This window comes from Perna viridis, chromosome 6 (genome assembly GCF_037379345.1).
Source record: "Perna viridis isolate PV_CMFRI_1.1 ecotype Kerala chromosome 6, ASM3737934v1, whole genome shotgun sequence".
Taxonomy (NCBI): domain Eukaryota; kingdom Metazoa; phylum Mollusca; class Bivalvia; order Mytilida; family Mytilidae; genus Perna; species Perna viridis.
This window is the reverse complement of record NC_142450.1, coordinates 45,720,764-45,741,914: the sequence shown is the minus strand read 5'-3', so window position 1 is coordinate 45,741,914 and position 21,151 is coordinate 45,720,764. Positions and strand designations below refer to the sequence as shown.

At 31.7% G+C, this 21,151-nt stretch overlaps 2 protein-coding genes across 4 annotated transcripts in view; one reads left to right on the top strand and one right to left on the bottom strand.

The window, feature by feature from the left end:
• The window catches only part of LOC148615254 (testis-expressed protein 11-like), a 48,889-nt gene that overhangs the window by 21,743 nt on the left and 5,995 nt on the right, over nt 1-21,151 (bottom strand). For 2 of the 3 annotated variants that reach the window (XM_088589980.1, XM_088589981.1), the window contains exons 2-15: nt 20,155-20,238; nt 18,239-18,378; nt 14,996-15,080; nt 14,227-14,306; nt 12,443-12,473; nt 9,441-9,490; nt 9,000-9,128; nt 8,217-8,297; nt 7,479-7,616; nt 6,793-6,888; nt 5,005-5,086; nt 3,816-3,897; nt 2,965-3,116; nt 2,453-2,538 (exon numbers count right to left, since the gene is read on the bottom strand). In XM_088589980.1, coding sequence (XP_088446106.1) covers nt 2,453-2,538; nt 2,965-3,116; nt 3,816-3,897; nt 5,005-5,086; nt 6,793-6,888; nt 7,479-7,616; nt 8,217-8,297; nt 9,000-9,128; nt 9,441-9,490; nt 12,443-12,473; nt 14,227-14,306; nt 14,996-15,080; nt 18,239-18,378; nt 20,155-20,200 — 1,278 coding nt within the window. In that variant the 5' untranslated portion in view covers nt 20,201-20,238. The remainder of the gene's footprint in view (nt 1-2,452; nt 2,539-2,964; nt 3,117-3,815; nt 3,898-5,004; nt 5,087-6,792; nt 6,889-7,478; nt 7,617-8,216; nt 8,298-8,999; nt 9,129-9,440; nt 9,491-12,442; nt 12,474-14,226; nt 14,307-14,995; nt 15,081-18,238; nt 18,379-20,154; nt 20,239-21,151) is intronic. The other variant, XM_088589982.1, reaches the window with a different exon arrangement.
• LOC148615255 (indolethylamine N-methyltransferase-like) lies at nt 590-2,311 on the top strand. Its single transcript, XM_088586256.1, has 3 exons — nt 590-596; nt 1,078-1,285; nt 1,894-2,311. The coding sequence occupies exons 1-3, from the start codon at nt 590-592 to the stop codon at nt 2,309-2,311; spliced, it is 633 nt and encodes a 210-aa protein (XP_088442382.1).

The following is a 21,151-nucleotide window of genomic DNA, read 5'->3' as shown; positions in this document are numbered from 1 at the left end:
ATTAGTTAACATAAAATACTGCTTAATTCAAAAACATGGAATTCATAACACTAAGGATAATTGCTGCTCATGTTCGGTCATTTTTGTCAGATTTTAGGACTCCTCTGGTTTTAACCATTTCATAGCATAAATATTTTTTTCAACAATTTCTAGTAACCCATGACTTAAAGCAGAAAATAATTATTATGAAATGAACCCTACATATACTTTTTCTTTTTGTGTCACACCTACTGTCTGGGGTAAAACCATCCAAACATCCTTTTGGTATAGTTCTACAGGTACAACTTACAGATTATTATTTGTAAATTTCAGAAGAAAGTATGGAAGAACAGATTCGTCAGGGATATGACTTTCAGACATATTTCAACCCTAAATTATATTTGTCAACTTTTTATCAACAAATTGAACAACATCCATTTCCTGAATTTCAAAAATATCTGATTTTTCTTTTGGACACATTAAACACAATATATTCATCTGGTAAGTTGTTAAGTTGATAGTATTTTGATAGTTAGATAAAAGTATCAAAAACTACTCTCATAGTAGTTAGGATGTGAACTGTATCTGAGACAGGACTTCAAAACACGACATGCCAAGTAATGTAATAATCAGAATTTCTCCTCTTCAAATTCATTACAAGAAATATCATTTTTTTAGACTTCATACTATTTACAATCTCAACATTGATTTGAAATCAATTAGTACAGTATAAGATCTCTAACTGAAATTGTACATGGCAAATATCATGTAGCAATGGATTGTAGTTGCTGATTAAAATTGAAATTTACAATAATCAAGTGACCCCTTAACCCCTTATGTTTAATTATATCTGTAATTAAAAGTGGGCCAACCAGGATGACACCGATCAAGAAATTATACAATAAGTTGTTTTAGTAGATTGAACATGCCACACAGATCAGGAAAAATCATACATCAAAAAATTGACCAGTTGAACCAAGTGAGATTTCCATTCATTACCATACAACTATTATGAGACAGAACTAATTCAGGGAATATTAAAACGATCTCTGAGGTCGTTAAATTATCTTAATTAATATAAGATTTCTATTTTAACAGGTGAAGTTAAAGGTCATAGACTATTAGATATAGGTACAGGACCTAGTCTTCATACTATTATCCCAGCTGTAGCACAGTTTGAGGAGATTATCTTGACTGATGTTTGCCAACTTAACAGAGAAATGCAGGAGAAGTGGCTACAGAAAGACACAGAGGCTCATGACTGGACACCTTTCTTTAAATTCTTCAGTAAACTTGATGGTAATGAGTAAGTAAATTGAGTTTTATATCATTTTAATCTCTCATGACTTTATTAAATACAAACTAGATGGTCAGAGAGCAGCACATGAACTTTGTTGATGAACATCACTGGAAGCGTCACACATGTACTTACCACTTCTCATCTAAGCACAGGTTTTCAGAGTATGCATTGCCTTCTTGTAGGCAAGCACATAAAATCTAGCACAAGCTGGATTGTGTAGTATGTTGAACAGATGCAATAAAGTACTGTGAAGTATTATTGTTCGTGGTTTTTGTGGGTAGGTCAAACCACAATATTGGGTTGCCAACGAAAAGAAAATTGTCACAGATATGTATACTGAAAACTTCAAAACCATGAATTCAAGAATCAACAAATTTGTGTTTCTTCCCTAATCTACGAAAATTTGCATCCACATATTAAAGCATTTTCACAGTACCGCTACATAACAAGCCTGTACCTCACTTTTTTTTTGGTAATAGATAGTCCTATAACTCTTGATAGTGTATTTGTCACCTTAATTCATCTAAATTCATCAAATTACTTTATCCAAAATAGTTTTCACTTACATTCCTTTCTAAAATTGATAAACTGAAAATATACAGCTTTGATTTCAGATCAGATTGGTTAAAGAAAGAGGAAGACTTAAGAAATAAAATAAAAAGAATACTGCCATGTGATGTTCACCATACAAATCCCATGGCTGAAACAGAATATAAAGATCTGGACGTGATCAGTACATGTCAATGTTTAGAAGCAGCATGTAAAACTTTAGATGAATACCAAAAGGCCATGAAAAACATGACATCACTGTTGAGACAAGGAGGAAAACTTGTATTTGCTGAATTACTTAATGGGGCAATTTATCCTGTGGGAAATGAAATCTTCAAAGACATGACTGTGACCAAGTATGATGTACTAGATGCAATGAAGAATGCAGGACTGAAGATACTAAAGACATATGAACATAAAAGTGATGAAGCCATTGACAATTCCCCTGGTGGTGCCATTATCATTCTTGCAGAAATGATCTAATTTTGATTGCTGAATAATGATATTAACAGTGGGTTACTGGACTTTCTAGAGTTCTCAATTATGTTTGGATTTAACATCATAATGACTTCAGGGGAGACAACTGTACATCTATCTTTGCACTTTTCAAGTACATATGTATACCTCAAATTCCTCTCCTGCCTTTTCCCATAACAGAACATGAAATCTTTTAAGAACATCTTTGTCTAATGGTTGTCCAGTGTTGTGATCTGGAAAAAGTAAAAAAATTAATATTTTGAATTTTATGTTACAGTCACATCATTTAAAATTTGAATATCAAAACAGTTTAAAAATGTAATGGACATTTATTAAAGAACTTAGTGTTTGACATCAATAATCTAATATGAGTTTTATATCATGTAGTCTACCTTAAAGGACTTCATCTTTCATTTGTATAAATGCATTTAATATTGTGATATTGGTTTCAAAGCTGTAAATGAATATTATTTTCATTTTCTTTGTATGATAATGTTTACAACATATTAATTCAAAATGTGAGTTATTGAAACACTATAAACTTTATTTACCAATGATCTTTATTACTAATTATATTACATATTAAATTTGTATAGTTAATAGAGGAAACTGGTCCTCTGCCAATTTAATTTTAAATCCATCAAATTCCTTATATTGACCAATGATACTCTGTTCTACAAGCTGTTTGGCTGCCTCGGCTTGTTTGGACTGTAACAATAGTTCTAGTTGAGTGGTCTTCAGTTTCCCAAGGTCTGGACTGCTATCAAACTTTGTCAAAGAATGGACCAAAACTTCTTTAGAGACTTCATATCTGGAAAATATTCCTAATTAATATAACAAGAATGACTATGGTGAATATGTGGAAGAGATAATATCCCCACAGGAATGAAAAATGAGAGCTCAAGGCCACCCATGGGTCTTCAATAAATGGCCAGGAAACCTCAAACAACATGGCAGGCTGCAGCAAACCCCAAAAAGTTAACTGAAAGTGAAAAAATAACAAGACATAGAGAGCTCAGAAATTCCAGACTTGGGACAAGCACAAAAAAACATGGTGCTGGTTAAAGTACTTTGTGTGATCACAGCCCTCCCCCTTTTTAATCTGGCCACTGTGGAAAAAATACAACACCATTAAACACACGTAAAAACCTGTTCAAAAAAGTCTGAGCCACAAAACAAAAATAAACTGATTTTACATTACAAGAAATTCTGATACTTCTTCGTGTAGGTATATGGTTAGCCATAACTGCAAATTCAGAGTAGAAAGTAATCTCATAAAATGATATTTCAGGATACAATACAAAAATAGTTTAGCAGTTATTCGTGTCACAAGAGATTTTTTTCAAATTATAATGTCCATATCTTTTTGGTTTTAAACTACAATGTGCCATATAAATAAGATAAGAATTTAAATATACTAAAAACAATAAAAAACAAAAACAAAAAAAATTTCTCAATTCTGTTTATTATTCAAAGCCATTAGAACTTCAAAAATGACAACATTAAGTACCTTTTACTCTCATTAAGAAGCTGGGTCAGTGATAGAACCATGTCAACAGATGTTCCCGATTGTTGTAAAATATCTTCTACCGCTGTAATTACAGCAAGAAAATAAGGTGACATAATACTGATGCTTAGCTTCACACTACTAACAGATATATATAAATATATAAATCATTTATTGTACATGTGTACAAATGTACTGACAATATACAATTCAATGGAAAAAGCTGATCTTTAACAGTACCTTAACTGAAATATACATAAAAATTACAAACTAAAAGACACTAACCAAAAACCCACATACAGTAGCTGACCCTAATGGAAACACTAGAGGCACCCAGAAGCCTGAATTACTCACTTGGTTCATGTTTAGCATTTTAAAGGCAAAATTTATAACAAGAAGTTAGTCTTCAACTTCAAAAAGATGTCAAAGGCAATGTCATAAAAATTATTTCATCAATTGTTAGTTTCTTTCAGTCCATTACAGTTTTCAGGAAATTGGCCAAGAACTACAACATGTCACTTACTGCACTTCAAGAGCAGGAGTCATAAAAATTATTTCATCAATTGTTAGTTTCTTTCAGTCCATTACAGTTTTCAGGAAATTGGCCAAGAACTACAACCTCGACCAAATAAAGACTTTTAAAGCCTTATTGTAAAGATCATTTCATCAATAGAAAGTTTTTTTTTTATGGTTTTCAAAATATTGGCAAAAGTCGCTAAAAAAATGTCATTTTTCCTCTTTCGAGGGCAATAATTATAATAAAGAGTCGCCTTCAGCTTCAACCATATGAAAGCTGTTGCACAGCTCTTTAAGCTTAAGAGGGTGGGTCTAGTATTTTTCTCTATCTGACAATAATGTTTGAAATATACCTTGAAATAAGTTGCTTTACCAATGTCAGCCATGTATTTTAACAAATCAATAATTCAAATACAAGTTTTGTGCAGGATACTGTAGAAAAATTCATGTAAACTTTAATTAAAATCAGTCAAGTAGTTTTAGTTAAGCAGACATTTAAACAAGGACAACAGAAGCCGTGAGATAACAATAAATCAAACTGCTTTTAAGGCCAGGTGAACCAGTAATGGAATATTTGAAACATTCGCAGAGAGACTAAACTGGCCAAATAGCTGTTTTACTTCTAATTTATGCAGTCAAAAATAAGTCACATTAAACCCCCTCATTCAGACAATACCTCTTCCAATTCCTTCATCAGAGTCACCATTTACTAATAGTATCTTCAGCTTAATATATAATCCTGCTGGGTGTGAATGTTCCTGTAAAAAAAATTTTTCAAGTTAAAGCATACCAAACCTATTTGCAAAGCAAAATGTATTTCTTTGGTAAAGTCAACAAATAATGACAATGAAAACAATACAATGTTTTCTAGTGAGCACATCCTAAACTAAATAAGATTACCAAACATGCTACCCATGGTGGGGTTGTTGTCTCTTTCACTTTTACATCATACCTATACTCATTATATGGAAAAGTTTTTAATACGCAAAATTAGAAAACAAAAGTAATTCGCATAATTTAGGCAATGAAAATTATTTATACAGTTTTATTATTTTAAACAATATTCAACCTGTCAATTAAATAATGTGAAAGTGAATATGACAATAATAACCGATATCCAGTAAAAACCGGTTAACTATGTTTGGAAGTTATTACATGTAGTATGATTTTCAAGTTTCTGCAAATCTTAATTTAAGGCATAATATCAAAGGGCCCCAACTTAAGAGGGCATCTAGCAGTGACCGTGAAACGTAAAATTTTTTTACAGGACATTCGGTCTTGTAATTAAAGAAACTTAACTAGACCGAAAAAAAAAATCGAGGTTATATTACTATAACATAATTCTGGTGTGAACAAACTGATATGGCTTCAGAAGATTAAATGGAGAAATGATTTTTAGTAATTTATTGAGAGAAGTCTTAAGTTCTTTCTTGAAATAAAGAATATCTCCTTCCATTATTTTATGTCTCAGTTCTTTCTGAAATAAAGAGTATCTCCTCCCATTATTTTATGCTGTGAATTCTTCATTACCATCGCTTGAAGGAATTAAATTGAGGACTGCTAAATCTTCCGCCTCTGCAAAGCATCAGAATCTTCTAAAAAAAATAATTATATTGAAGAAATAAAATTCATAAATACAATCACAAAAAAACGAATCTAGTGAATAAAAATAAAAAAAAAAAATAAATGAAGAATTTACTTTTATGTAATTCTAAAAACACGTCACCATTACTTATTCAGCTGTCTATGAATCAAAAGACTTTATTAACAGCAAAATAGAATTGTTTAAAGCTTCTCTTATTGTCAAGTGCTGATTGATTATAAAGTTTGACTACCTCTTTCACAAGTTCACTGTACACTCTCTCATAAAACAAATTGTTAAATAAGTTACCTCCTAATGGTTAAATAATGCAAACTGTTGGTATCCATTCCACCAAGTATTCCTCATTGAAGCAGCTCATTTACTTTTATCATCTCTTCTTACAGGAAAATTCTATACAAAAGTTCATTCGTAATCATATTTCTTTGTTTACAAACAAATCTGGTAACTCCTTGGATGATTCCGGTGACATCCGTATAACTTTCCATCGAATCGAGTGAGTGGATTGCTGTTGTGGACACCATGCTTTCCTTGGAAAGCAGATCATTTTTTTGAGGAAGAAATCCAATGGCCAATACATTGAGCATTGTTTTAAAGCTTCGTTTTGAGAGAACACAGTATAGAGGGACTGATTGTCAGTGATTTGTTCAATAGAAATTGAAAAAGTACCATAATTTCCAAATCCGCCGCTGGAAAATACACCACACATTGGGACCAGGATTATAAAAAAATTTACTGGACTGGCAGTCATTTTACTAGACTTTTCCATTGGTCTGACGATATTTCATTTTCAATGATCTAAACTATGTCCTTAACCTTGGGTAAGGCATTTCAACACCAATTAAGTGTGAAAACTCAACTCACTGCATTTGCTAATGTCACAGCATTTAAAGCTTTCTGTAGATGTTCTTTTGGACTCCACTCAATGTAAGTGCTGGCCAACAATCTCAGTGTTCTAGCCTTTAACAGAATGTGAAAACTGAATGGTAATGCAATCAATGGTAAAATTCAATATCACAGTAACCTTACTGTCTGCTAAAGTAAAACAATAACAGCTCATTTAGGATTTTAATGATATTCATGTGATTGGGCATATATTTAGGACAACTCCTGACATAAAGTAATGTTGTTTAATTGTCTATAAATAGAATTTAAGAAAGACAGACAATGGAGGTTTCATTCTTATTAAATTCAGCAGTTTTCTTCGGAACTTTACATATGTAGTTCACAGAAATGGAGTACCAAGACATATCATGATTTTGATTTGTTATAATAACAACATCCACCATTAGAAACATAGATTGTGTAATACATAAAAATATGTAACTGTAAACCTATTTCAGTTGACGTTCTTTTTTTTTGGTATTTCAGGGTGTAATCTCAATTGTCCTGCTATTAATACTTGCAACCAGAACTCTAGTATGTATCCCATAATGTTCATTATTTTATCGTCCTTAGGAAATAAGCCAAAATAATTTGCTTGCAAAAATGTCATTTTACAGTATTACAACTTGTAGTTTCATTACCACGAGGACATATTCTGAACAAACCTGGTTTTTTGAACCAATACTATTTTTACCCTTCCCTAGTTCAAAACTTTCTCTCAGCCATGTTACAGCTTCTTCATATCTCTTCTTCTGGTACATGTCTACTCCAAAGTTATAACACATCATAGATAGGAAAGCACCCTTCAAAATACAGCCAAAGAAATAATGTGTTTTTGATGTTTTACAATATAATGGGTTTTGAGAGAAAGCAAAACATTGTAAGACACCAGTTTGGGAAATATTGTTTTTTTGCACCTATTAAAACCCATTAAGATGTATTCATTTTGTTCAATATCATAGGCATATAATATGTGAAATCATTTGGAAAATATGTTTACAATATAACTTTTATACTTTTGTGTTTTTCACGAATTAATTTTTTAGTCCTAAATATATCTTTATATGTAGAACATTAGTTTTAAACATGTAAAAACAAATGAAAATATGTTGTGTAATATTTTCTATTTCTATCCAAATGTATTCATACAATTGAAAACAAAAAACAAAAAACAAAAAACAACAAAACTCTTCTGAAACATTAGAATCTCAAATTTTGATCGGTCAGTTTTAATGTCAACATTTTTTTTGACAATTCATGCACTTATACACATATACACAAAAGGATAATTTGTAGACTTTGAATAAAGTATTTGACAAGATACACAATCACAGTGCCAGAACATCCAACACAAAGCAGGCTGTAACAATTACTGCATTCTCACCAGTCACATATCAACATACCTCTTTAGGAAAGTTGACCAACATCTCCTTGGCAAGAAGTGCCATCTCTAGAGCTTCCTGGCATCTATTTTCCTCTAAACACTTTAAAACAATGACAGATGATATTTTATTTGAAGATTTGATCATTAAAAAAAAGAATTATGGTTTGTGGAGAATTCCTCAGTTGCCAAACATTCAAAAACTTGATATTTAGAAATTGACATTTATTCAACGAATAAAAGAAAACAACATAAAGCATTACTTCAAGCCTTTTGGATTTATAAGTTCCAGAAGTCTGTTAGGGTCTGGTAAAAGGTTGCTGTAGAGAGTGAGACCTACTCCACTTGATGACAAGAACTGTCTGTAATTGCTGTTTCATGTACACTTTTCAATTACCTGCAAATTGCTGATGAGGCTTCTTTTAGTCACATTTCCCATAATTTATGGCTCTATTTCATTTTATCTTAACTTGTTTCTGTCTCATTTGAGTTTAAATATTGCACATACATTTTCAGCTCTGTACAATAAACTTACACTTTCAGCTCTGTACAAGAAACTTACACTTTCAGCTCTGTACAATAAACCTACACTTTCAGCTCTGTACAATAAACTTACACTTTCAGCTCCGTACAAGAAACCTACCCTTTGAGCTCTGTACAATAAACCTAAACTTTCAGTTCTGTACAATAAACTCATACTTTTAGCTCTGTACAATAAATTTACACTTCCGGCTCTGTACAATAAACTTACACTTTCAACTCCGTACAAGAAACTTACACTTTCAGCTCTGTACAAGAAACTTACACTTTCAGCTCTGTAGCACAGTATTTTAAACACATTTTGTTCTATGTCTATCTTCTGTTGTTTAAGCTGATCTGAAGGTCCATTACTATTTATCTTCTGTACAATTATTCTTTGGCACACTTTCACATACTGAAATTGAAAAATGACCAGAATAGCCATAGCAAGTGGTTGTATATCTATTAACCTAAGAAGTACTTAAATCTCCAAATAGTTTTTATTATTGAAAGAAAGAAATGGAACCAACAAAAATTCATTCTACATTTTGTAACTTACCAGATCTAAGAAGCAAGTCTGTTTTTGTTAATTTCAGTTAACAATTTTACTGAAAGATAAACTAATGAAAAATGAAAACATTCATTTCATTTGAAAGCGACAAAATTAAGAATTCACTTTCAAAAGCTATTGATAAATTCCATCTTTCACGTATATGTAACATCCAACCTCATCAGTTATCTGTAATGTTTTATCAGCCAACTTGGGTCTTTTTGCATCTGGAAAAGGAAAGAATAATGTAACATAATAGACTTTTATATACCAAACAATGAGTGATTATAAAATAGGTCTTAATTAGCAGTCCATACAAAATTCACACATTCATGGTGTAGACAAACCTAAATACAAACAATGCTTTTTCAGTCTTAACTCTTCACATTATATACTTTGATATAACGATATTCCATAAGTATTCGGGCTTGAATTTTTTTATTTTAAAACCCTACATTCATCTCTAACATAAATTAACCAAACCAAGAACAATAACTCTTACAAAATGCCTATTTCATACAAATTTATATATTTCTTATCTTGAAAGTGCAATAATTGAAAGACAAACCATGACTGGTTATGTGGTCTGTAAGTAGAAGCGTACTATTTAAGGATGGCCTTTAGTGTACCCTTGTTACGTAAATACTTCCAGACACTATGACTGGACAAATTGTAACATTATTCTGTTCGTAAAAACTCGCCCATTTTTTTTTAAAACCATTTTATAAAAGTTTTAAGAATTTTAGAAATGTTTGCCATTAGCAGAAAAGAAGGAAATTTTGACCCCAAACATCATCTGCTTAAAACAGAAAAAATAAAAACCTGTTTTATTGTATTAAACATGTGTTCCAAATAGCAAGATAATTCGTTTGAAGTTTTTTTACAAACATAAAAGATAAAAATATAGCATGAAATAGCCACAGAGGTTTTAGATATCACTTCTCTAGTCTTTAATATTCGTATCAGGACAGACTTCTATAATCAATTTAAAACTCTTTCGGATAAGATGGCTTCTGTAATAAAATCATGCAATTATTTTGCCATTATGAGTCACAGAGTTAAAATCAAACATACATTAGGTAGAAAGAAATACGGTTTTACAAGAAAATACAAGCATTCAAAAGTCCAGAAAACATAAAATTTCATGAAATTTTCTATGTCCAAGGGCCATAACTTCCGTAAAAATCATTCAACTGTAAGGTCATTCAAACTTAACCTGTAACTTGTCAAGATAAGACTATATCCAAAATATGAAATCGATTGGATGAAGCATTACAAAAAAAGCCTGAAAAACATAAAATTTCATGAAAATTTCTATGTCCAAGGGCCATAACTTCTGTAAAAATCATTCAACCATGATGTCATTCAAACTTAACTTGTAACTTGTCATGATAAGACTATATACAAAATATGAAATCAATTGGATGAGGCATTACAAAAAAAAAGTCTGGAAAACATAAAATTTCATGAAATTTTCTATGTCCAAGGGCCATACCTTCTGTAAAAATCGTTCAACCGTAACATCATTCGAACTTAACTTGTAACTTGTCATGATAAGACTATATACCAAATATGAAATCAATTGGATGAGGCATTACAAAAAAAAGTCTGGAAAACCAAGTGTGACTGACAGACTGACTGACAGATGGACGGAGTGCAAACCTAAGTCCCCTTCAGCATTTGCCGAAAGGGGACAAAAAGTTAAAAGTTTTCTACAACTTTGCTCACATTTTTAATTAGAAAATGAAGATACAACTGGAAAATGGCCAGTTTATAGCTCTGTAATTGTTTTATAGGAATTGATTTTTTAGAAGTTTCAATATTGTTGCTTATGAAAACTAGCGGCTCAAGAGAGCCTGAATCACTCACCTGGTTAACCATTTGCTTTTTTGAAAAACTTGAGGAATGAGACAGGCTAAGTTCAAATTAACTGTATTGTCAAATTCAGGAAATGCTTTAATATAAACCTAAACCAGAATTTTGCTATAGGCAACAGTTTTTGAATTATTTATGACCTTCATGTTTTGTTTTTAGTGTAGGCAACCATATCTATTCACGGATTAAAAACAACCAGTCATTACAAGCACAATGCACTGAAGAACCATATGCTTATTTTCATTCAATGATCTTAAATGGTTTTAGAGAAGATTTTAAAAGCAAGACATATGCAAAAAAAAAAAAAAAATCGGTCGACGAATTGTTTTGAACATTTCAGCGCGAGTCGCTCTTATCATATTAAATAATATAACCCTACCAGAGTTTTGCTAAAGGTAACAGTTCCTGAGTTAATTGAAAATATCTGTCTTCTGACCCCTATGTTCTATTTTTAATAATGGCAGCCACATTATTTTCACAAACAAAAAATCCAAACAGTCAATTTGTGTGGGATACTTTGAGGTACAAATATGCCAACTTTCATGGAATTCTGTAAAATGGTTTATGAAAATGGTTTATGAGAAGAATTTCACATACATTTTGCACATACAAAAAATGGCAAAAAAAACTGTTTCAGGAGCAGGAATTCCTACATCAAATGATGAACTGTCTTGAAAATTTGGGCATAGGTCCGTCTGGCAGAAGGTAATATTGCTGATCAATATAACCCTCTGCCAGAATTTTGCTAAAGCCAACGCTTTTAGAGTTATTTGCCAAAAAAAAAAATACCTTCAGACCCCTATATTTTATTTTTAGTAATGGCGGCCATGTTTTTTCACGGATCATAAATCCCAACAGTTATCTTTTTGCACAATACTCAAGGAACAATCATGCTAAGTTCACATCCTGTCGGTCAAGTAGTTTCAGGAGATTTTTGAAAATTTGTCTATGGATGATAACGAGAACGGATGCCAAGAAATGGCATAGGCACACTTGGCCAATGGCCAGGTGAGCTAAAAGAATAGTTCCGTTTTACTGTTACTATTTCTGAGTTGGAATAAAAGTGAATTCAGTGAGTTCATGAAATACGTGAATCACCTCCCATCTGATTTTTATATAGGCTTCTACTATATTCATAGAAATTATAAAAATAATAGGTAGTATCTGTTACTTGGTAATTTTCAGCTCTTTCAACTTATAGTGAATTAGCTTGAAGGGAGACATTACATGTTGATATTAAAAATTACAGAGAAAGAATTTTTTAAATTTGGGTATTTTTACACAATAAACACAATCATATTTACCAAGCCATGCTCTAGCAGTTTTGATTCCCATCTGCAAAGAAAAAAAGACAACAAATGTCAGAAAGTTTAAAATGGGAGACAACTGACTGAAAAAACTGGTCAATTTTGAGATTTATAATGTGAAAGTACTGTATGTTTTAACAACGCTATACACATGCATGATGGTCATAAATCCAATGGATTGGGTAAATGAAATGTTCACTCAACTGGAAACATCATAAATTGTTTTGTATTGCATCTATATGAAAAAAAAATAAAAGAAACATCAACAATGTCAGAAAGCAAGATATCTCCCCAGTTTTTTCTTAAATTAAGTTCAATAACTTGAAAAAGGTAAAATGAAAAATTGATGAAATAGAAAGGAAGTTTACACCAATCGAAATTAACAATACACTGACTTGATTAAAATTGCTAAAAGCATTTTGAGTCATTGTTGGAAAACCCATCCTTTTTATAATCTAACTTAAAAATGTAAATTCAGATAAGAATTAAAAAAGCTTACATCAATAGAAATAACACACAATTTACTATCACTTTCATGGAAACTGCTGAGAGCATTTTAAAGTATTGTCAGAAAAAGGGCAATCACCCAAGCCCCAAACCTCAAATATGTGAAAATAAAAAATTTACAATAGATAATGGACAATACTTTATTTGATATACCTCAGGCACACAGGTATACAAGAGGACATATACACATTTAAACACAACAAACACAAACAACTATTTTTAAAAACCAAACTCAAGACATTCTCAGTTTTTACAAATACATAAAAATTACACCACAGAAAACTTTTTAATCTTTTTATCTTTGTACATTTCAGTATGACATAGTTTTAATAAATTAATAAATTTTTGTTCAGTTGGATATTGTAAATAATAACTAGATATTTATTTTTGCCTAAGTTCTAGAATTTCTTTTTTTCTGACAAATGAACAGGTAATGAAATTCATTGCCTGTTCCATAATTCTATATAACTGGCATGTTCGTTCATCTCGTGGAATTCCTGACCATCTCCTGGCTTCAACAGGGATGTTCAAATTTGAGCATCTGAATTTAGAAATAAACTATCTGCTTGTTGTAAACATAGCAGGTAATTTTCTAGGCCCAAGGTAGTCTTAAATTTTGAATAGAAGTTGACTAACGACTTGAGTTAGACATGCTAGACTGCCAGTGTTGTATAAACTGACCTGTCAATTGTACTGAAAGCATTGACTTTAATACTTGCTTTACTAACGGTATTTGGTCATCCCAGATGAACGATAATGCAGTATAATCAAAAATCGATTTAACATGGGAAATGCACTTAAATTTGTCTGGTTCTAAAGAATGCAATTTTAACATAACTTGGTATATAATTGAGCATAGTTTTGTATTGTTCACCAGAAGGTTGCTCCAAAACATTACCATTCTACATTTGATACTAATATTAAAAGAAAATCAACCTAATTCTCTATAGACCATATAGTTATTTCAAACTCTCAAAAAATTTTCGAACAAAATTGAAAATGATGCAGGTATAATTAATAGTCCAGTTGAGAACAAGTCCTCAAAAAAGTGTCTATGAAATGGGTTGAAGACCTACTAAGGTAAATGAAATGTCAAAAGAGACTTCACAACCTCACAAATGAGCTAGTAAAGCATATTTACATGCTTGCATCTTACATACTTTTTCATGATTCAGAATTTCTAAATCTTTGCACAATGTTTTACATTTAAGATTATTAAATATCACACTAACATTTTGGCCAAACAAAACTTATTCTGAACAATAGTCACATACCATTATTATCTTCTTTAAAGTTGCACCATCGACTTCATCAGTTAGATAAGTATCCACTAACAACAATGATATATACCTCACTAAAATGTGAACAAACATGATTTTGCATAGACTAAAAAAGCAGAAATTGGTAAAATCATAAGTTAAAATGGTAAAAAAATAAACATTATAGTAAAATCCAGATTAGATGAAGAAAAAAAAGAAAAAAAGAAAAAAAAAAGAACAGAATTTCGCTGAAGGGTGCAAAAACACATTTATGCAGTTGACAGAAAAAATGGAAACATGACACATACAAATTAATCTAAGTGCCATAACTCCCATTAAGTTTGTCATATTATAATATTTTTGCAACTAGACCAAATACATGTGCATCTGGTGACTTACAATCCTACAAAATCTGTCATAGATAGGTAATGCACGCACCAAAGACCATAACTAAGTCCACATGTCATGTTGCAGTAGGGGAAAAATCAGTAAATTAATTTTTTTCTGCTCATTTTAAACATTATTACACCAGCTTGTATTCAAAATTCTTGATTGTTTAAAAGTGTTAATAAAGCTTTATAAAGCACAAACATTGTATGTGAAACTCATGTAAGAGTTATGTAACGAGTCCATACTTTTGAATTTTCTTGTTAATAATAAATAATGTCTCTTTATATGTACAAGTAGGATGACCAAAAAGTTTTGTATATTAAACTTTCTCAGACTATGTACTGAGGTAAACAGTACTCAGACATAAATAATTTCATTCCTAATAATAACATACACTTTGCATTAGACAAACTTGAAAGAGAACCCTTTGTTTTCAGACCAACTGCAAAGTTCCACAGGCTAACTGCAGCATTTTCTAGCTGAAAATCAACAATTTCTTTAAAGAAAAGATTCATACATATTTATAACAATATGCTAAATACAATTTGATGTCAATGTTGTCATTCCAAAAAATATTAAAATTCAAAACAAACATGAAGTTGCACATATTGTTGATATTTGACAGCACCCCAAACTCATACTGTATTTTTCTGTGTATAGTGTGCATTCAGTTCACCCCCTTCTTGGCAAGGGAGATAGACAAAAATTGTTAGTTTCTGTGTAAAATGCACACCAAGAAGCGCTGAAAAATCACCAGTGGATCACCACAATGAGATGAATTCTGTGAAAGGCGTATCCTTCCATTTGTATCCCTGCATTTGCAAGCCATTTATTGATTCAAATAGAGCGATGTATTGGATCTGTTCAACAAGTCAGCTAAAATGTTTCAAATTCCTGTTCGTATGCAAATCAGGTATTTAACTAACATATTAATGGTGTCAAGTTCGACCATTTTGAAAATAATGCTTTAATTTGCCAAGCTTGTATATTGATATTTGACATCTGGAAACAGTTCATCAAGTGGATTTAAGGACAGGTAACAATTGTTTTCACCTTCGTAATTGATCTTTTGTTATTTAATAATTAAATGACAATGGGCCAAACGACAAGTTGGGACTCCTGTAATTGTGTATTAGATGCTCCACAGCACACAGGTGAAGAAGTTGTAATTAGGACCGTGTGTTTTGAGAGAAAAATAAGAATTGTAGTTATTCATACTACATGTAACTATGAAATGCAAGAAAACAGCATCGATGGATAAAACAAATATTTAATTGCAGTAAAACTTTGTTTATTTCACGTAAACTGTTCTCAAAAATACAAAATGGCTCAATGTTGTCTTGTGTTGTCGACTTCAATTCTGATTCCTGATAATTAAAATTTGTATGTCTCCAGAAATAAAATTTAGAAACTCATTGTTTTGGTGTATACCACACACACACCCCTCCTGGAACAAAGAAAAAGTTGAAAAAAATTGTGCGGTATACATGGACGAATACGGTACCCAAACTTTATAAAGTAACACACAAAATTTGAAATCAATCCATCCATTTGCAGCTGAGATAATTGCAAGGGAATTTGGACAGACAGACAAGGGGATTCCAATATAGTGTTCATTTGTTGAGTGGGTGTATGAATTGAATCAAAGTGCTAATAGCACTGGTGGTTTTCGATTCTTGTGAAAATTGTAGCATGAACAAAATTTCAAAGATTACATGATGTTAAATGAAATTGTGATCATACATTTGCATTTTATTATCAAACTGTTTTTTCCCTGATACGTATGAACTGAATGCCAATCTATATTACTGATCCAACTTAACACACATGATAAATTTTGTTCCTATAACCCTTTTTCTAAATGTTTAAGCCTGTCTAAAAGTTAATGTGCATTCACATTCAAAAACTATATTTAACAGAGTATTTATCCTACACTGTAACTATTCCTGAATTATACTCAAATGAAACCATTTTCAGCTTAGAAAATAATTTCCTTGATGAACACAAGATTTTAAAAAAAACTAGACATTTTTATCAACTTGAATTTTCCCACCAATTTTATTTGGTTAAAGTCACTGCTCTCCACTTCCTATTTATTAATGGTAAAATATTAATGATAGAATGGAGAATTCGACTGATAAGCGTGTTAAATGGAACATGCATATCAAATTCAATGCTTCTTGACACATTAATGCAAGAAATAAATTCCCTAAATGCAAATTAATTTCTAAATAGCTTTCGAGGCCGATAAAGGAGTCCTTACTTGTAGAAATAATAGAATATCATTGAGATGAATAAATGCAAGAAACACATTTACTGGTTAAAAAAGAGGTATTGAAAGATGTAAAAAGAACTTTGTGTAGTATTCAGAAATAGCAGGGAAGTTCCAGTGATGGATCGGCGACATAAGGTATTTTGATCCTGAAGGATCAAAAACCCCAATAAAATTCATTTGGTTAGACCACTAAAACCTGCCCTTTAAAAGACATATACACGTACAGTCAAACCTCTTTAAGTCGAAGTTGAAAGGACCAGGCATACATGTACGAGTTATCCAAGGTTTGAGCCATCTAAGTTTGATTATAACCCCGGAAATGATTAATGATTTGATTTCTAGCACGTAACTTCACTTAACAGGCCAGAGCACTTGGATCTGATTGGAAGACAATTTTGGGGTGTTGTATATCAATTAAGATTCTTAATGCTGAGTGACAAAGATAGGAAAAATTATTGCTTTTTTTTTTCATCCGAAACATTTCAGTACATAATATGTTGCCTTGAAAATTTCAAAATCAAGACTATCATCACACAACATGTCTTTTATTACAACAATAAAATTTCAGATTTACTGGCGAAACGAATGTAGATGTTGAATTACTTAAGTTGCTAGCGTCTGTTTGACATGTACTTAAATGATCCTATATCATTCAACAAATAATATTTATCAGTAATTTTTTATAATCATCAAAATATTCAATATCACTGTTGTAAAATCCAAAGTGCGATTAATTCAAATTCATTTCTATAACTACACAAGATATTCATAAGCCCTTGGGACCAGGATTTTTTTTAATAACATTTTCTATGCATTGGAATTTTAAAAGTTTATATTCTGACTAAAAAGACATGGTCGTGCTGCAAATAAGTATTGTGCAAGAAGGAAAATGCAATAACAAACAAACAATTCCTCAACACAGACTGGAAAAAAAATCTAGGAGAAAAATGAAGCAGAGTTACCGTTGGTTAAAAAATGTTCTATTTTTAGAATTTACATAGTTTCTAACCTTGTTAGAGAAGGAGATAGACAAAAAACTAGGCATAGTATAAACAGCATTAAATAGCAAGTGTCCGAGAATACACATAATAACTCAAATATGGAAATAAAATGATTTAATATTTTTGTAATAAAAAAAATCCTGTTCCCAAGGGCCTGTGGAATTAATATACAATTTTAAAAGTCATGAAGGTGACAACCAGTGATTATATAAGCCAAGCTAAAAACAAACTTCGGTCATGGTTTGCAATAAAGCTATCAGGTTTACTGAGATTTCGACTCTTCCAAGTTAGACACATCAAGGTTCAACTGTAGTTTTTAAACATTTATGGCATCAAAATTATTTTTTAAACCAATACAAACCACAGAATCAATATTTGGTGTTCTTGAATTTGAATCATTTTCATCATGAAGCCGCTCAGCTAATACAATTGCTTTTTCAACATAATCACAGAAAAGTCCACTATCCTTTATATTTTCCTTCAAAATTTCTTTAAGAAGTGCTGAAACATACATATATAGGAATATAGCAATATGTTGAAAATGCAACAATATGCAGATATGAGAAAATAATATAATGACCAGTATTTGACAACACATGATCAAAGAATCACATATCACAAGAAAACAAGTCAAACAATAATTATATCCTTTCTGATTGATGTGTCAAGATATCATTGTAAAATGTTAGAAAAACAAAATTAGTATTTACATGTATGTATGTGTACATGTAAAGTTATAATCATTAACAATCGTTAGGACAAAACCTGGCTTTAAAATACAGGAAAATGATTCCATCAGTATGTTTTACTCCAATGGTCTTTATCAATGGTCTTGGTAGCCCGAAATAGAAGGGCGCAGCGCCCTTGGTGCCCTTCTGTCCTTACGACTTTTCTGATACGCCCTTGTGCTTTTTTTTGCAATGATAAGTTCCGAACAGGTGGTTTTTTGCATGATTGATCGATTTCCTGTCATAAATATTACAACTACAGTCATGACACGTACCTAAAGTTTACCTAGAGAATACAATCATGTCATTAAAATCAATTAGTTTAGATTAAACTTCACAGGTGTTAATTAAGAGATATCAGTTACAGTTTACCTTTTGTTTTGTGTAATTGATTAACATAATTAGTTTGAAGTAGGTGATGAAAACCTCAGCGCATGCCCGCCACTTAAGTGATATGATTGATCTCAACACGACTACTCTATGTCACAGCTAATAAATGTATATAACATGCGTTTTGAGTCAGTTTTTAGTTATTCATAAACCACTATGCCTTCGCAGAAACGATGTTCAGCTCAACTTGCCAGCGACAAACAGGAAGTTGCAAAGTCGAACGCATCTATCAGATCGTTCTTCAACAAAGACTCAACTTGGTACCAGTCATTTTATATTTTCTTTCAAATAATATTTTTGTGACCACGTACATGTACTGATGACATTAAATTTTCGAACAAGTTTTAAAAGTCTGAAAATGGTTCAAGCTGCCTTTAACCAAGCACCACTGAGAATTAAACAAGCCAAACACCACATATGGTTATCCCATGACCAAGCAGTTTCCAGCATAGTTAGATCCTATAAAGCTATTGTTGTTGACCTAAGGACGTCAGGTATAAGCAGTGACCCAGTTGGTAATGGTATCCTGAAGAGTCTTAAAGACACAACTACACTTAGATCACTCTTGTTGCTGGCAGATACACTACCACACATATCCACTTTATCACTGGTCTTCCAACGTAGAGATGTTAACCTCAGCATGGTAAAATCAATAGTAGACAAAACCATCAAGATGTTAGAAACCAGATAAACCCAAGATGGACCTTGGCAGCTGAAATACTCCCAGATGTCAACTGATCTACAATTGACAACTACTCCAAGTTCTGACTTCAACACAAAAGTCAAAGAACCATTCCTCACCGAACTGATTACCAATATCTAAGACAGGTTTGTTGACACAGACATCATTGACCAGTTTTCAGTCCTGGATCTTAGTGCATATAGTAACTATCAATAAATTTTCATATAAACCATAAGAGGTGGTGTTCAGCAGCTACATGTAGTAATCAGAAAGAAGAATTCAGATAAAAAAACAAAGAAACAAAGAAAATTACATACATAGAAAATGAAACAAACAACCTGACATGGTAAACATGCAAACCAAAACAAAAGTGCCCTTTTCCGACTACATAGGTGCCCCTCTGCTAAACAGCACCCTGCCCCTTTCAATTTCTAGCTGGAGCACTGTTTATTTTACCTATTTACTCATCTTAATTACCTTGAATCTGTGCTGATAATGTGCTAACATTTTCTGCTCGAGTCATATTCACTTCCTATAAACTGATTGTCACTTCTGGAACAGCTTGAAATACAAACAAGAACAGTTAACAGAGGAGAACAATTGAATCATAGACCTAGACATTCTTCTGCTTAATCAGGGACCATGATACATTACAGCCCCGACTTAATTAAAATTTTTTTAATATTGCAAAAAAAATTACTGTTTTGTGCAGGTTCATCCTTTGAAGTAACACAAAAATGCATCTGACTTATTAATCAAGTTTTTTTTTCTAGGACTTTGAAAGCTTTGGTCTGTTGAATGTGAGTATTAATATTTCAGTATCTTCTATTAAGTTATAAGCCCAGTGGTTTCACTAATTTTTTCAGGCAGGAGGTACTTTACAGAAAGTAGAAGGTACCAAATAAATTTGGCAAGGGCTCTGGGGCCGCATAAAGCCCCTAGTGGGTCCAGGGCAACGCTACGGTGGGGATGCTCTGGATGTTAGCCTTTTTGAGATTTAAATTTTAAGTCTGCAATATTTGCTTCAGTTTTGTTTAAAATATATGAATTCGTTGACTTTAATATAATGCCATTTCATATGAAATTTTGATAAATGTCATATTTTGTTCTTAGGCTTTTATTTACTTGTTACAAAATTTGAACACTAGCACATGCAAATAAAAGCATAGGAACAAAACTAAACATTTATTAAATGAAATTCCATAACATGTGGTGGTTCCTTGTGCTGATTAAATAATTTTCATAATAAAACTTAGTTGTTGTTTATTGCCTAATTATTACTGTGATATGTAGTGCAATTGCATGTGTCTTATTGTGAAATAAGTCAACATATAGTCAACACTAAAAATTCCTGCATTTGTCTGCGCAAATCACAACAAATATCGGGAAAAAATGACAGGTATGGGCAATTCCAAATACGAACAGCATTCTTCTTTACACGTTTACATGGAATCTTCACCTCTGTTTAGCTTTT

Coding starts and splice junctions, on each gene's coding strand:
- LOC148615255 (XM_088586256.1), top strand. Junction 1,286..1,893: donor AGTAAACTTGATGGTAATGA/GTAAGTAAATTG, acceptor CTTTGATTTCAG/ATCAGATTGGTTAAAGAAAG.